This window comes from Carcharhinus amblyrhynchos, chromosome 7 (genome assembly GCF_965287045.1).
Source record: "Carcharhinus amblyrhynchos chromosome 7, sCarAmb.v2.hapA, whole genome shotgun sequence".
NCBI classification, from domain to species: Eukaryota; Metazoa; Chordata; class Chondrichthyes; order Carcharhiniformes; family Carcharhinidae; genus Carcharhinus; species Carcharhinus amblyrhynchos.
In genome coordinates, this window is record NC_137330.1 from 20,914,980 (window position 1) to 20,930,907 (window position 15,928).

A 15,928-nucleotide genomic window follows, 5' to 3' on the forward strand; every position below is an offset into this window, starting at 1 on the left:
ATCTGGTACTATGTAATGAGGCGGGTAGAATTAGGGAACTTGCGGTGAAGGATCCTCTTGGGGAGAGTGATCATTGTATGGTGGAGTTTCTGGTGCAGATGGAGGAGGAGAAAGTGGGTTCCCGGACATATGTCCTTTGTTTGAACAGAGGGGAGTACGGTAGGATGAGAGAAGAATTGGCGAATGTGGACTGGGGGAGCGCGTTGGAAGGTAGGTCTGCTGAGGAGCTGTGGAGGATCTTTAAGGAGATCTTTCTTGGTGCTCAGCGGAAATTTATTCCGATGGTCAAAAAGGACTGTAGGAGGAGAGGTAATAAGCCGTGGATAACGAAGGAGGTGAAGGAAAGTGTTAAATTAAAAGCGGAGGCGTTTAGAGTAGCTAAGAGTAGTGGGCGAGAAGAGGATTGGGAGAGGTTTAAATGTCAACAAAGATTGACAAAGAAGTTGATAAAGGAGGGTAGGAGAAACTATGAAGCTGGGCTAGCGCTTAATATAAAAAAGGATAGCAAGAGTTTTTATAAATATATAAAAAGGAAGAGGCTGGCTAGGGTGAACGTTGGTCCTTTAGAGGATGAGAAGGGGGACTTAGTGGTAGGGGATGGGGATATGGCGGAGGTCTTGAATAACTTTTTTGTTTCTGTCTTCATGGAGGAGGACGTGAATAATTTGCCGGGTGTTAGTGATGGAAAGGTGGTAGGACTGGAGGGTCTTAATGACATTACTGTTACTAGAGAGGCGGTGCTCGACAGACTGGAGGGGCTGATTGTGGACAAGTCCCCAGGACCGGATGGAAAGCATCTGAGGGTCCTGAAAGAAATGGCGGAGGTGATAGTGGATGCCTTGGTGGTTATTTTCCAGACGTCGCTGGATTCCGGGAAAGTGCCGGAAGATTGGAAAACGGCTAATGTTACGCCGTTGTTTAAGAAGGGTGCCAGGCAAAAGGCAAGGAATTATAGGCCGGTTAGTTTAACGTCTGTTGTAGGTAAAATGTTAGAATCCGTCTTCAAGGAGGAAATAGCGAGGCATCTTGAGGGGAACTGCTTGATAGAGCAGACGCAGCACGGTTTCCTTAAAGGGAAGTCGTGTCTGACAAATTTACTGGAGTTCTATGAGGATGTGTCTAGGGCGGTGGATAGAGGAGAGCCGGTGGATGTGGTCTTTCTGGATTTTCAGAAGGCGTTTGACAAGGTGCCTCACAAGAGGTTATTACAGAAGGTCAGGGGGCATGGAGTTGGGGGTAGGGTGTTAGCGTGGATAGAGGATTGGTTGTCAAATAGGAGGCAGAGAGTGGGGGTCAATGGGTGCTATTTGGATTAGCGGATGGTGACTAGTAGAGTGCCCCAGGGGTCGGTGCTGGGGCCTCAGCTATTTACCATTTATATAGATGATCTGGAGGAGGGAACCGAGTGTATGGTGTCGAAATTTGCTGATGACACCAAAATTGGTGGAAAGGCAAATTGTGCGGAGGGTGGGGAGAGTCTACAGAAGGATCTAGATAGGCTGGGTGAATGGGCCAGGAAATGGCAAATGGGATTTAATGTTGGCAAGTGCGAGGTGGTCCACTTTGGTAGAAATAATGGTAGGAAGGATTATTACTTACGTGGAGAAAAACTGCAGCAGGCGACGGTGCAGAGGGACCTCGGGGTCCTTGTGCATGAGTCGCAAAAACCCAGCTTGCAGGTGCAGCAGGTGGTCAGGAAGGCGAATGGGATGCTGGCCTTCATCGCAAGGGGGATTGAATATAAAAGTAGGGAGGTCTTGCTGCAGCTGTATAGGGCATTGGAGAGGCCGCAGCTGGAGTACTGTGTGCAGTTTTGGGCACCGTACTTACGCAAGGATATTTTAGCCTTGGAGGGAGTGCAGAGGAGGTTTACTAGGCTGATGCCGGAGTTGAGGGGGTTGAGCTATGAGGAGAGGCTGAATAAACTAGGCTTGTACTCGTTAGAGTTTAGAAGAATGAGGGGAGATCTCATTGAGACGTATAAGATGATGAATGGGATGGATAGGATAGAGGTGGAGAGACTCTTCCCGCTCAGAAAGGACAGTAGGACTAGGGAGCACAGCCTCAAGATAAAGGGGGGGCGGTTTAGAACAGAGTTGAGGAGGAACTTCTTCACTCAAAGGGTGGTGAATCTCTGGAATTCTCTGCCCGTTGAAGTGGTGGAGGCTGCCTCGCTAAATATTTTTAAGACGCGGGTTGATGGGTTTTTGATGAGAGAGGGGATTAAGGGTTATGGGGAGAGGGCGGGAATGTGGAACTGAGCCACGACAGATCAGCCATGATCTTATTAAATGGCGGGGCAGGCTCGAAGGGCTAGATGGCCTACTCCTGCTCCTATTTCTTATGTTCTTATGTTCTTATGTAACTCCCTCTGCCAGAGCCCTCTTAGCACTGTCCCCTTGACCTGCCCCCTTAGCCGGAATGACACCATACTACCAGCTGGTGGGAAGGGGAGGTAGGGGAGAAGGATGTGCCGTGGTTGGACGTTATGGTGTCAAACCGTTTAATAGTATGTTAATGTACTGAAATCAGGTTCACGCCCCTTCTGGGAGTATCTCAAACTGAGATCTTGCCAGTGCAAATCCCGTTTTTGGCAGCTCATGAGATTTAGCAACCATTACAGAATTTGTGCCCTTGGTTAGATCATGGCTATTGTCTCCCTTTCTATTCCCCACTGGTTAAATCAGAAGTCATGCCCTGTGCCTGATGGGGACTTTCCTCCTCTTTGCTTGTCCCATAAAAGCAATATCAATATCAGTAAAGAGTTTCTCGGAAAAAGTAACCTTTCTTGTCTTTTGTATTCTGCTTCGTCTGAGATTACACTTTTAGCATTTCTCTTCTTATTTTTTAGTCCCATTGCTTCTGCAATGTATTTCTCAACTTCAGTATAATTAACATGTTGGAAAACATGGCACTCCCAACAGTTAGCGGTAAGTGCTCAATTACTCGCGCACAAAAAATTGCATCTTTTTTCAGATTATTAATAATGCCAGGGATATCCTGTTGTGTCAGGCTAGACTAAACAACGGTCAGAAATTCAGTGCTGTGCTGGTACAGCAGAAAATCAGATGTTACACAAAAATCTGTAATCTAAAATTTAAACATAAAGAAACACAGCATGATGATTACTAGGTCTGAATGTTTTAGCTCTTGAAGCTCGAAATGGGCATGAATATCAATGTTAAATAAAGCACTGGCGTCTATTGTTTTGTGAATAATTTTATAAAACAAGCTGTCCAAAATACAATATTGTTTTTACCTCCCCACTGTTCATCGCAGATGGTGAATAAAAGAGTTTTGTTTGCCAACTCAGGCACCATGATGCTGCATTCCATTACAATTGCCTGGGGAATCATTAGGACACAAGATACGATCCATATCATTATTATGCTGTTTCGTGCTCGTTTGGCTGTACTTTTGAACATGAGGGGATGACATATAGCATACCAGCGGTCCAGCGCAATGCAGCTCAGTGTCAGCACTGATACACAAACTGCAACAGTCTGAAAGAAAGAGGACACATTTATTAAACTTCACTTTGTAAACTAAACATCAGTTAAGGGCATGAAAAGGAGAAATACATTGGCACTGAAATTTATAGGGACTTCTGCTCGAGTCTATTTACCTGAATAAATCAACTTTATGCATCCTGACCAATCTCCACTGACATTACAATGCTGGGGACTGTATTTAATACTTTGGTATTGATTCTGGCACCAACATGGTTAGAGATTGGACATCTTTAAGATCTCTTTTAAAACTAGTTTCTTTTGGTAAATTTAACCATCTACTGTGGTGAGATTTGAAATTGGAATCCCAGAGCATTACTCTAGGTGTGTGGTTTACCAGTTTAGTGACCTATATCACTAGGCCACAGGAGGAACTAAACTATTCAGCAAAAAGGGACATTTGGCCTTGTTTACAATTGTTGGATTGCTTCAAAGGCATTAAAACGAGTTATGAGCACCAAACATCTGACTAACCATTTTGAATTCTTTAAGGAGCCCATTAAAGTGGTAGATAAGGAGTGTGACTATGGAGCCTCCCTATCTTGACATCAATTAGGCATTTCTTAGGATTCTGATGCAAAATTATTGGCAAAAATGAAAGTTTACAGAATTGGAGATACCTCATAATTTTTGTGTGTCAGTCCTGGGCAGTGATCTCTTTTCTATATTTTTAACTTGGTTTCAATCCTGGTTTGAGCATAAAAACTTAAGGCTGGCACTCCAGTGCAGTACTGAGGGTGTGCTACAGTGTCCTAAGTGTTCCTTTTTGGAGGAAACATTAAACTGGGAACCTGTCTTTCCCCTCAGGTTTATGTTGAGGGTCTCATGGCACTGTGTTGGACTGATGTGGAGATGCCGGCATTGAACTGGGGTAAACACAGTAAGAAGCCTGACAACACCAGGTTTAAGTTAACTTAAGTTTAATTTAAACCTGGTGTTGTCAGACTTCTTACTATGTTGGAGGACAGTGGAGAAGTTACTTCAATGTTTTTGTGATTTCTGTTATAAAATAACAGAATGACAACACAACGTTGTTTCTACCTCACCAAAAAAAACAGAAAATGCTCGAAAATCTTAGCAGGTCTGACAGCATTTGTGAGGAGAGCCAATGTTTCGAGTCTAGATGACCCTTTGTCAGAACCAGTTAGCTCCCTGGTGCTCATCACAGAAAGTGAATAAAGTCCCTCAATCAACATAGCTAAAACTGGTTAACCTGTTCATTAACATAGACCAATAAACTTAACATCAGTAGTGGGGAAAATTCTCGAATCCATTATCAAGGACTTTATAGCAGAGCATTTCGAAAGCAGTTGCAGGATCAGACAGAGTCAGCATGTATTTATGAAAGGGAAATCATGCTTGACAAATCTGTTGGAATTCTTTGAAAATTGGTGACTAGTGGAGTGCCGCAGGGATCGGTGCTGGGGCCTCAACTGTTTACTATTTATGTAGATGATCTGGAGGAGGGGGCTAAATGTAGGGTGACGAAATTTGCTGATGACACGAAGATGAGTGGAAAAGCAAATCGCGTGGAGGGTGTGGAAAGTCTGCAGAGAGATCTGGATAGGCTGAGTGAGTGGGCGAGGAGCTGGCAGATGGAGTATAATGTTTGCAAGTGTGAGGTTATCCACTTTGGCAGAAATAATAGTAGGAGGGATTATTATTTAAAAGGTGAAAAGCTGCAGCATGCTATGGTGCAGAGGGACCTGGGGGTCCTTGTGCACGAGTTGCAAAAACCCAGTCTGCAGGTGCAGTGGGTGATCAAGAAGGTGAATGGAATGTTGGCCTTTATAGTGAGGGGGATAGAATATAAAAGCAGGGAGGCCTTGCGGCAACTGTACAGGGCACTGGTGAGGCCGCAGCTGGAGTACCGTGTGCAGTTTTGGTCGCCGTACTTGCGGAAGGATATATTGGCCTTGGAGGGAGTGCAGAGGAGGTTCACTAGGCTGATACCAGAGATGGGGGGTTGGCCTATGAAAAGAGACTAAATAGACTGGGTCTGTACTCGTTGGAGTTTAGAAGCATGAGGGGGGATCTTATAGAGACGTATAAGATAATGAAAGGGATGGATAGGGTAGAGGTAGAGAGATTCTTCCCACTTAGAAAGGATAGCAGGACTAGAGGGCACAGCCTCAAGATAAGGGGGGTGCAGTTTAGATTGGAGTTGAGGAGGAACTTCTTTACTCAAAGGGTGGTGAATCTCTGGAATTCTCTGCCCATTGAAGTGGTGGGGGCTACCTCGCTAAGTATATTTAAGTCACGGGTAGATAGGTTTCTGACAGACAGGGGAATTAAGGGTTATAGGGAGAAAGCGGGAAAGTGGAACTGATCCACTTCAGATCAGCCATGATCTTATTGAATGGCGGGGCAGGCTTGAAGGGCTAGATGGCCTACTCTTGCTCCTATTTCTTATGTTCTTATGCCACTAGTAGAGTTGACAAGCAGGTGTGTATATTTGGACTTTCAGAAAGCATTTGACAAAGTCCCACGCAAAAGATTATCGTGCAAGATTAAAGCACATGGGATTGGGGGAAGTGTATTGAAATGGATAGAAAACTGGTTGGCAGAGAGGGAACAAAGAGTAGGAATTAATGGGTGCTTTTCAAATTGGCATGTAGTAACTAGTGGGGTGCCATAGAGATTGGTGCTGTGTCGCCAGCTATTCACAATATATATTAATGATTTGGATGAAGGAACAAAATGTAACATCTCAAAGTTTGCAAATGATACCAAGTTGGGTGGGAGGGTGAACTGTGATAAGGATGCAGAGATCCTTCAGAATGATCTGGACAGGTTGGGTGAGTGGGCAAATCAATGGCAGAAGCAGTATAATTTGGATAAAGGTGAGGTTATTCATTTTAGAAGCAAAAACAAGAAAGCAGATTACTACCTGAATGGCTGTAAATTGGGAGAGGGAGTGTGCAGCCGTGTTTTTGTGCACCAGTCATTGAAGGTGAGCGTGCAGTTGCAGCAGGTGGTAAAGAAGGCAAATGGTATGTTGGCCTTCATTGCGAGAAGTTTCGCATACAGGAGTAGGGATATGTTGTTGCAATTATATAGGGCCTTGGTGAGGTCACTCAAGTATTGTGTGCAGTTTTGGTCTCCTTTTCTGACAAACGACATTCTTGCCCTCGAGGGAGTGCAGCAAAGGTTTACCAGGCTGATTCTGGGAATGGCAGGACTGATGTACAAGGAGAGATTGACTAGGTTAGGATTGTTTTTGCTGGAGTTCAAACGAATGAGAGAGGATCTTGTAGACTTATAAAATTCTAAATGGACTAGACAAGGTAGATGCAGGGAGGATATCCCAATAGTGGGGGAGTCCAGACCAGGCGTCACAGTCTGAGGATCCAGGGTAAGCCATTTAAGATGGAGATGAGGATATATTTCTTCACCCAAAGAGTGTGAGCCTGTGGAATTCATTACAACATTAAGTAGTTGATGCCAGAACACTGAGTATATTTAAAAGGTGGCTGGATATGCACTTGGGGGAGAATGGGAACAAAGATTATTGGGAGAAAGCAGGAATAGGCTATTGAGTTGGATGATCAGCCATGAGCGTAATGAATGGTGGAGCAGGCTCGAAGGGCCAAATGGCTTCCTCCTCCTCCTACAATCTATGATAACATATTGCTGTTTGTGGAAGCTTGCAGTGCACAAATTGGCTGGCATTTCCTACAGTGACTGTGCTTCATACGTTGTAAAGTACTTTGAGCTGTACAGTCGTTGTGAAAGGTGCTATATAAATTCAGGTCTTTCTCTCTTGGGTCAGGAGAAAGGACATGGATAAAGGGAATACATTCTGCATATCAGGATGTGACACGTCATGTTCCCCAGGGGCTTACACTAACACTGAGATTTTTGCTATGTACATTAATGATCATCCCATCCATTGTCATCTGGCAAAATATAACAACACGAAAGAAAATGGGTGGCATGGTGACACAGTGGTTAGCACTGCTACCTCACAGCTCCAGGGACCTGAGTTCAATTCCCGGGTTGGGTCACTGCCTGTCTGGAGTTTGCATATTCTCCCCGTGCCTGCGTGTGTTTCCTCCGGGTGCTCCGGATTCCTCCCACAGTCCAAAGATGTGCAGGTTAGGTTGACTGGCCATGCTAAACTGCCCCATAGCTCCCTGGGATGTGTAGGTTAGACAGATTAGCAGCATAAATGTGTGGGGTTTGTTTCTGGGGTGGGATTGTTGTCGGTGCAGGCTCGGTGGGCTGAATGGCCTCCTTCTTTACTGTAGGGATTCTATGATTCTAATGATTTGGGTACAGAAATAGAGAGCTCTCTAATCAAGGTTGTAGGGGAGGCCTTAAAAATGACCCGTAGGAGCAGGAAATTACAAAGACATAGACAGATTAAGTAATTGGGTGCAATTAAGACACATGTCATTTAATGTAAAGAAATCATAAAAGCATTCAATTGAGATCCAAGAAAAAAAATTCTAATTGATTTCAATAGTGAGAGACCAGAAGGATGGGGGAGAAGATGGATTTGGGTGTCCTAGCACACACATCAATAGTGCATGAATTTCTAAGGTTAATGGAATGTTTGTCGTTAACTAAACGGAGGTGGAATAAAAAAACGAGCAAATTATACCGTACTTGTACAGAGCCTTGGTTAAAGCACATATACTAGATTCAGTTTTCAGCATTGAACCTCAGCAATGATAAACTGGTCTTGGAAGATGTGTAACACAGATTCACCACAATGATTTTGGTGCTTGCGCTGTTAAATTATGATGATGGGTTCTGATTGACCTGAAACGTTAACTGGGGCTTTCCGATCTCATGTGGTGGGACCCCCCTCCCCATGGGAGATGCGGAGGGCCAGCCACAAGTCCATTCACTTTTGGCAGGATAGGAAGATATTTTCGTTGGCATGTCCAGACAGTAATCTGTCATGATGTTATTTGAGGTGGGGCAGGGGTGAGTGCTGTTGAAGTGGGACGGGGGTAGAAGGTTATATCTACAACTGATATCCACACATGGCCACCTTTTAGTAGGGTCACCAGACAATAAACAGGAACAGGAATGCAGGCTCATGCTTTCCCCTCCCCCAAGACCAGAGATGCCAGGGCCAATACGGAGCACACCAATTTCAGCACTTGTTGAGATTAGTCAGCTCAACTTGGGACTGAATAACTTTCTGGACAATACAGCGCATTACTAATTGTGTGATCAAGGAGTCTGAGAGTGAATTAGAGCCTCTCCACAGCCAGGCAGTCAGGTTTGATTTATGCATGATGTCAGATTCAAAATGTGCTCTTTATAAATGGATTTATGATGTTGTTACACTTAACTTGGAGAGGAAAGTTTCCCAGTGCCTTTCCCCTCACATTGTTTAAGAATCATTTACCGAACCATCCTTGAATTAAAAACCTTTTTTGCTGCTGTTGAATTTTTTAATTAAACAGAATGGCAATCCTTCAGCTGTCACTAATCGATCTGGATTTTCAATCATTCTTCTGCTTCTGTTATTATAATTTACTTTTGCTCTTTTTCAAGCTCACACTGTATAGTGTGCTTTGTTTTAGATAAGCTTTGAGGCAGCCAGTGCTTGTAAAAAGTGAGATATAAATGCAAGTCTCTTTTTTTATAAACACTTGCTGAGAAACGAGGACGGTCTTACCTGCAGGTATGGAATTATTTTGCAGAAAACTTGCCCAAAAAACCATGTCTCAGTTATATCAACCAGCAGGCTGGCAGGAAGGCAGATAATTGTAACAAGGATATCAGCAAATGACAAATTAACTATGAAATAGTTTGTGACTGTCCGCATGTGATGATTCTTCCAGACTGCAATGCAAACTGAAAGAAAAAAAATTAGAAACAGCAAAGATAAAATCAAGTCTTTTCACTACTTGCACATTCCCTTGTCCTTTCTAGAATTTAACTTCCTGGTGGGAAGCAGGGAGGGAGATGGATGGAGAGAGTCCATGCCTCACCTTCTGGGGAATAAGTGCCTGTGGGAGCTGATTTTTAAAGGATGAATCTGAATTATACCCCATTAGCCAGCTGTCCACGTGAAACGGGGAGAAAGAAGTAGAGTCATAGGGAAGGATTTTCTGGCATGCTTGCCCCAAAACTGGAATATCCCACCCGAGGTCAATGGACCCTTGCATGGTCCACAGCCCCCCGCCAATCCACCCCCCCCAACCACCACCCCTCCCTGCTGCTGCTACGATTATCATAGTGAATGGGATGGGGAAATTCCCCCCCCATACAGTCATAGTAAATTGTATAGTGCAGAAAAGGCTCTTCAGCCCATTGAGTTTGCATCAACAATAACTATCACTAAAGGCACACGCATCCCATTCTCCTGCACTTATCCCACATCCTTGAATGTTATAATGTTTCAACTGCTCAGCCAAATACTTTTTAAAGGTTGTAAGGTTTCCAATCTCCATTACCTTCCCAGGCAGTGTATTTCCAGATTCCCACCACCATCTCCGTGAAAAGGAACCTTCTCAAATCCCCTCTGAATCTCTTGCCCCTTATCTTAAAACAATGCACCATCTTGACTGATCCCTCAACCAAGGGGAACAGCGACTCCCCACTCACCCTTTCCATACCACTCAATCTTAAACACCTCAATCATGTCCTAGAATCATTTCTTTAGAACATTCGCTGCTCTAAAGAAAAAATTCTAGGCCTATCCAGTCTCTGCTTATAGCTCTGTCCCAGGCAAGTTGGTTTCAGCAGATACCCAGAGCCCCAGGGTTAATAGCAGGTGGTGTGTGAATCTGGACAGTTTCATGTGTGGGGTTAGAAGGGAGAGTCCTGGGCCCATTTTAGCTTCTCTTTATCTCATGACCTCACTTTGGACAATCTTTGACCAACCTTCGGACCTCAGAAATTAATGATCTGGATACTGACAGGGCTGGCAGGAGACCATTAAAATCTGAATTACATTACATTTGTGGCCAAACGGGCCATCTAAAGTGGCGATTTGTAAAACGCTCTGGGAAAATTGGGAAAGAGCTAAAACAACAGGCTGCAGCCTGACACAGTAAAAAGTCTGACAACACCAGGTTTAAGTCCAACCGATTTATTTGATAGTAAACTCACTAGCTTTCGGGTTACCCCCTTCGTCAGGTGAATGGAGAGTTCTGGCCTCAGACAGAGCATATAAAGCACAGACAGTTTACAGATTACCGATTAGAATGCGAATCTTTACACCTAACCTGCTGTTCAAGTCTTAAAGTGGCCGACAATGTGTGTGGAAGGAGCACTGATCACAGGTTAAAGAGATTTGTATTGTCTCCAGACAGTACAGTGAGTGAGGTTTTGCAAACCCAGGCAAGTCATGGGGGTTACAGATAGTGCGACATGAACCCAAGATCCCTGTTGAGACCGTCCTCATGTGTGCGGAACTTGGCTATCAGTCTCTGCTCAGCGACTCTGCGCTGTCGTGTGTCGTGAAGGCCGCCTTGGAGAATGCTTACCCGAAGGTCAGAGGCTGAATGCCCGTGACCACTGAAGTGTTCGCCACCAGGAAGGGAACAGTCTTGCCTGGTGACTGTGTTTACCCCAGTCCAACACCAGCATATCCACATCATGCAGCCTAACAGACAGAGATAAACAGACTGCAACCCAGACAAATAAATACACAGGATAAGGGTAATTTCCAGTACAATTGAGACTTTCTGGTTAAACTGGATTGTTTACCAGACATAGGAGCGCCGTAACCCCTTATTTGGGAGAGAGACATGTATTCTACGTGCCCCCAGCACCTACAGACATGGCCGTTTCGGACACACCCAGAGATTGGTGTGGCAGCACCTGATTGGACTCTTATCGATCAGGGTGATTAAGTCCTGATCGATTGATTGGCAATGGCCAAAAGCCGCGTGAATCCCAACAGGGTATATTGGGTGACACGCAACCAAGAATTGCTCTCTCTGACCCCACGAACGGGCTACAACAGCAGTGACCATCACCAGTGACAACCAGCACGAGGAGAGCCACCACACCCAAGAAGGAAGGAAGACCGGAGCCAGAGTGCCAGACCAGACCAAAGGACCAGACTGCTCAGAGGACGATGGTGACCAACGCACAGATAAAGGCCAATATCTGCTTGTCAGTCATGCAAATTTAAGTCAAGGTCTTGTATTAGACTTGAACTCTCGTATTTTCTGTAAGATAACCTATTATTGGTTGGGTGGGTGATTATTGATTGTGTCTTAAATAAATATTGATTGTACTAACAAGACGTCTACTCGCAGTTATTTGTCCACCGTATATGTGTTAAAGCAGACTGTGCAGCAGGCACAACAGATTTGCATGCATCTATGTATTATCCAACAGCTTCCTACAAAAACCTCACTCTCTGCGTGCCATTAAATGGTGGCCAGCAAGAATTGAGCTAATCATCCCATTTTAACTGTGTACCCGCTTGATTCAATTTTCACTCAAAAGATGCAATACACTCTGCCTCAGCCACACCTGGAGTAATGCATTCCATTTTCCAACAACCTGCTGTATAAAGAAATTACTCTTTAATCTCAGCATCAATTTTAAATTAATGATCATAATATGTGTTTTGTTAGGCCATCTGAGATGAGATAGCTGATTAGAAATGTCCTTGGTCACAGCAGAAAAGAGTGTTACATTGAGTATTAAAACTCTATTACAGCTGTTGGGTCCACCCTGTATATTTACACAAATGCAAGAGTGGTCATTTGCATAAGCATTCATAGGATCTTGCACTCAGGCATGGAGCTGTACTATCCAATACTTAGACAATTGCATAACCACCGAGGTTAACAATATCTCGTAATCTTGAAATTGATATTGAGGTAACTAATCCCATTTTTCTGTAGAAGGATTAAGAAATAATGCAATATGAAAATTTCAATAGGGATTGTTAAACTCTTTTATTTTATAGACAGAAAATAAACCTGCAGAAAACACTTGTAAACAAACCGCACCCTATTCACTTAATCTTAATTCTCTCCTTGATAAAAGAGTATTAAATCACACTTTTAATAACAACTGATTCCTGCATCTTAACTTCACAGAAGTCCCCTTTGTTTATCACTTTCTGTTTTTCTTCTGCTTTGTATTGACCCCTTGAACCCTTTGCCACTCATGGATTTGCAAGAAGACTCAAGTTGACTGTTCCCGTACCCAAAACTATATTCTCAGAAGTCATAGAGCATACAGTGAAGAAGGAGGCCATTTGGCCCATCGAGTCTACACTGACCACAATCATACCCAAGCCCTATACCTATAATCCCATGCATTTACCCTAGCTAGTCCCACTAACACTAAGGGGCAATTTAGCATGGCCATTCCATCTAACCTGCACATCTTTGGATTGTGCGAGAAAACCAGAGCACCCCAGAGGAAACACAAACTGACACGGGGAGAATGTGTAGACTCCACACACGTAGTGACCCAAGCTGGGAATTGAACCCGGGTCCTTGGCGCTTTGAGGCAGCAGTGCTAACCACTGTGCCATCTCATACTGGTCTCACATGAATATAATCATCACCATAATACATGTTTTGTTAGGCCACCTGAGATGAGATAACAGAGTATGGTTGGGATTGTAGTCGGTGCAGGCTTGATGGGCCAAATGGCCTTCTTCTCCACTGTAGGGATTCTATGACTCTATTAAAAACGTCCTCAGTCACAGCAGAAAAGAGTAGAAATTGTTGGATCATTAGATGAGCACATCAAACTCGCCCTCTACCTCAGTGGCTGCAGCATGTGGTTTATTAAACAATGTGAATTCACATTGCTTTAAACAAGAATCATTGAACAGTACATCAAATCTGCGCCTGTTCTTTCACAACACACTCTAGTAAATCTCATTCCCCTGCTTTCCCTACATACTCTTACATTTTCTTCTCCTTCAAATATTTACCCAACCTGAGCTGCTACTGAAATCAGATTTTCCAGCCTGTCAGACAGACCATTCCAAACTCGAACCACTCAATGCTGGATAATAGTTTCTTTATCTCACTTCTGGTTCTTTTGCCAATCATCCTAAATATGTGCCCTCTGGTTGTTGATTCTATAGCTATTGGAAGCAGACGGTCTGTATTTACTCTACCTAAACACTTCATGAATTTAAAACACTTTTAGCAAATCACCTCTCAACCTTTTCTCCTCCAAGGAGAACAATCCAGCTTCTTCAATCTAGCCATGCGACTGAAATCCTGAGAAGCAATCTAATAAATCTCTTCTGAGTCCTCAAAAAAAAACACTCCCTAAAGTGTGGCACTCAGAGTTAGAAACAGGGGCAGAATGTTATGGCCCTGTTGCTGATCAAAAGTCCATTGACTTCGGGAGGGGATAGGGCTAGAATATTGCATCAAGCGAGAGGGCAGTAAAATTCCATCCGGTACTCCAGCTGGTTCTGAAACTAATGTTTTATAGTTTGTAGCTTAACTTTCTGGATTTTGGACTATATGTCTCTATTTAAAAGCAGAGGATCCCACATATCTTGTCCATTCCTATGTCAATCAGGTTTGACATCTTCAATGTTTTGTGCACAAGTACCCCTATAGGTTTCTTTGTTCTCTCACCCATTTTAAAACTGTGCCATTTAACTTATGTAATTTCTCCTCAATCTCCCTCTCTATATAAAAAAAAACTTACATTCCAGTGTTAGAAATTATTTTTTCAATTGAAAGGTTGTTGGGTAAAAGAAACTGAGTAAACATCTCGAGGCTGGAAAATTACACAGTCTTTCGGCAATTACAATTTAAGAGGTCACTTGTGTTTACTGGATAAGGTTGGAGTGAAAGAGTGAGAGTCATAAAATGGCAGCTGGGCTTGTTAGTCCTTCAGTACTGTTGTGAGTTGTCAGCCTTGGTTGTGTATCATATCTCTGGACTGAAATTTGAATGCACAACCTCATTGTTCAGGGGCAAGATTGCTATCATTGAGCCATGGCTAACAACAATTCATCTCCCAATCATGTCTGTACAAAATAGGCCAATGAACATAAAAACATGATGATTCTATTTCTAGTTCCCAACTCAACTGTTGTAATCTCCCTTTGATGGATATCAGTGTGACATCAATGGAAGTGAAACGTGTCATGTGATCTAGTCATTGTTTCACTTTTGCTTTGAGCAGAACATGCACACACAGTTCTGATGCCTTCAAAGTTCCTACTTTAGTATAACTGTTCTCCTGTGCCTGGTTTTAATAAATTTACCCTCAATGTGTTTACCTAATCTCATATGTGTGATTAGTGCCTTGTGTCTTGTACAGTTAATAAGCCTAAGATATTATATTATTCTAACATCCACTACCTCACGAACTACTTGCTTTCCACCACAGGGGAGATATAAGTGTTCTTCCAGGTTTGAAGAGCTTCGGTGACCTCTAAGATGCTGGTGTAAAGCCAGCTGTGAAATGTTATTGATGTCATTGATTGTGGGACTGGAGAGGTCTCTGGTAGTATTAATATATTAGTCAGCTATTACCAAGTCCAATAACCTACAAATGTACAAACTCAATGAAATGAGAGAAAATTATACGAATCAACAGCTACCTTCCCTCTTGCCACTCCCTCTGTGCTTCTCCTTCCAATTTATTGAACAAAGAACAAAGAAAATTACAGCTTACAAACAGGCTCTTCAGCTCTCCCAGTCTACACCAACCACGCTGCCCCACTGAACTAAAACCGTCACCTTCTGGGGACCATATCCCTCTATTCCCATCCTATTCATGTATTTGTCAAGACTATCATAAAAAGTCACTATCATATCTGCTTCCACTACCTCCTGCGACAGCCAGTTCAAGACACTGGAACTTGCCTCATACATCTCCTTTAAACCTGCCCATCGTACCTTAACCTATGCCCCCTACTAATTGTCTCTTCCACCCTGGGAAAGAGCTTCTGACCATCCACTTTGTCCATGCCCCTCAAAACCTTGTAGACTTCTATCAGGTCGCCCCGTAACATGACTTTTAAACTCAATATCCTAGCTGATGAAGGCAAGCATGCCGTATGCCTTCTTGACTACCTTTTCCACCTGCATTGCCACTTTCAGTGACCTTTGTACCTTTAAGTCCAGATCCCTCTGCCTATCCATACTTTTAAGGGTTCTGCCATTTACAGTATATTTCCCATCTGCATTAGACCTTCCAAAATGCATTAGCTCACATTTGTCCGGATTAAACTCCATCTACCCACCTCTCTGCTCAAATCTCCAACCTCATTACTATCTGCAATTCCACTAACTTTGTGTCGTCCGCAAACTTATTGATCAAACCAGTTAAATTTTTCTCCAAATCATTTATATATATTACAAATAGCAAAGGCCCTAGCACTAACATTTACCACATTCAGAAACACACCTTTCCACTGCTACCCTCCGTCTTTTATGGCCAGTAAGAAGTCTCACAACACCAGGTTAAAGTCCAACAGGTTTATTTGGTCGCACAAG

The 15,928-nt window shown here is 43.4% G+C and overlaps 1 protein-coding gene across 1 annotated transcript in view; it reads right to left on the reverse strand.

Moving 5' to 3' along the window:
- Positions 1-15,928, reverse strand: part of hcrtr2 (hypocretin (orexin) receptor 2) — a 66,606-nt gene that overhangs the window by 27,464 nt on the left and 23,214 nt on the right. The window contains exons 2-3 of the mRNA XM_080193173.1: positions 9,148-9,326; positions 3,260-3,503 (exon numbers count right to left, since the gene is read on the reverse strand). Coding sequence (XP_080049299.1) covers positions 3,260-3,503; positions 9,148-9,326 — 423 coding nt within the window. The remainder of the gene's footprint in view (positions 1-3,259; positions 3,504-9,147; positions 9,327-15,928) is intronic.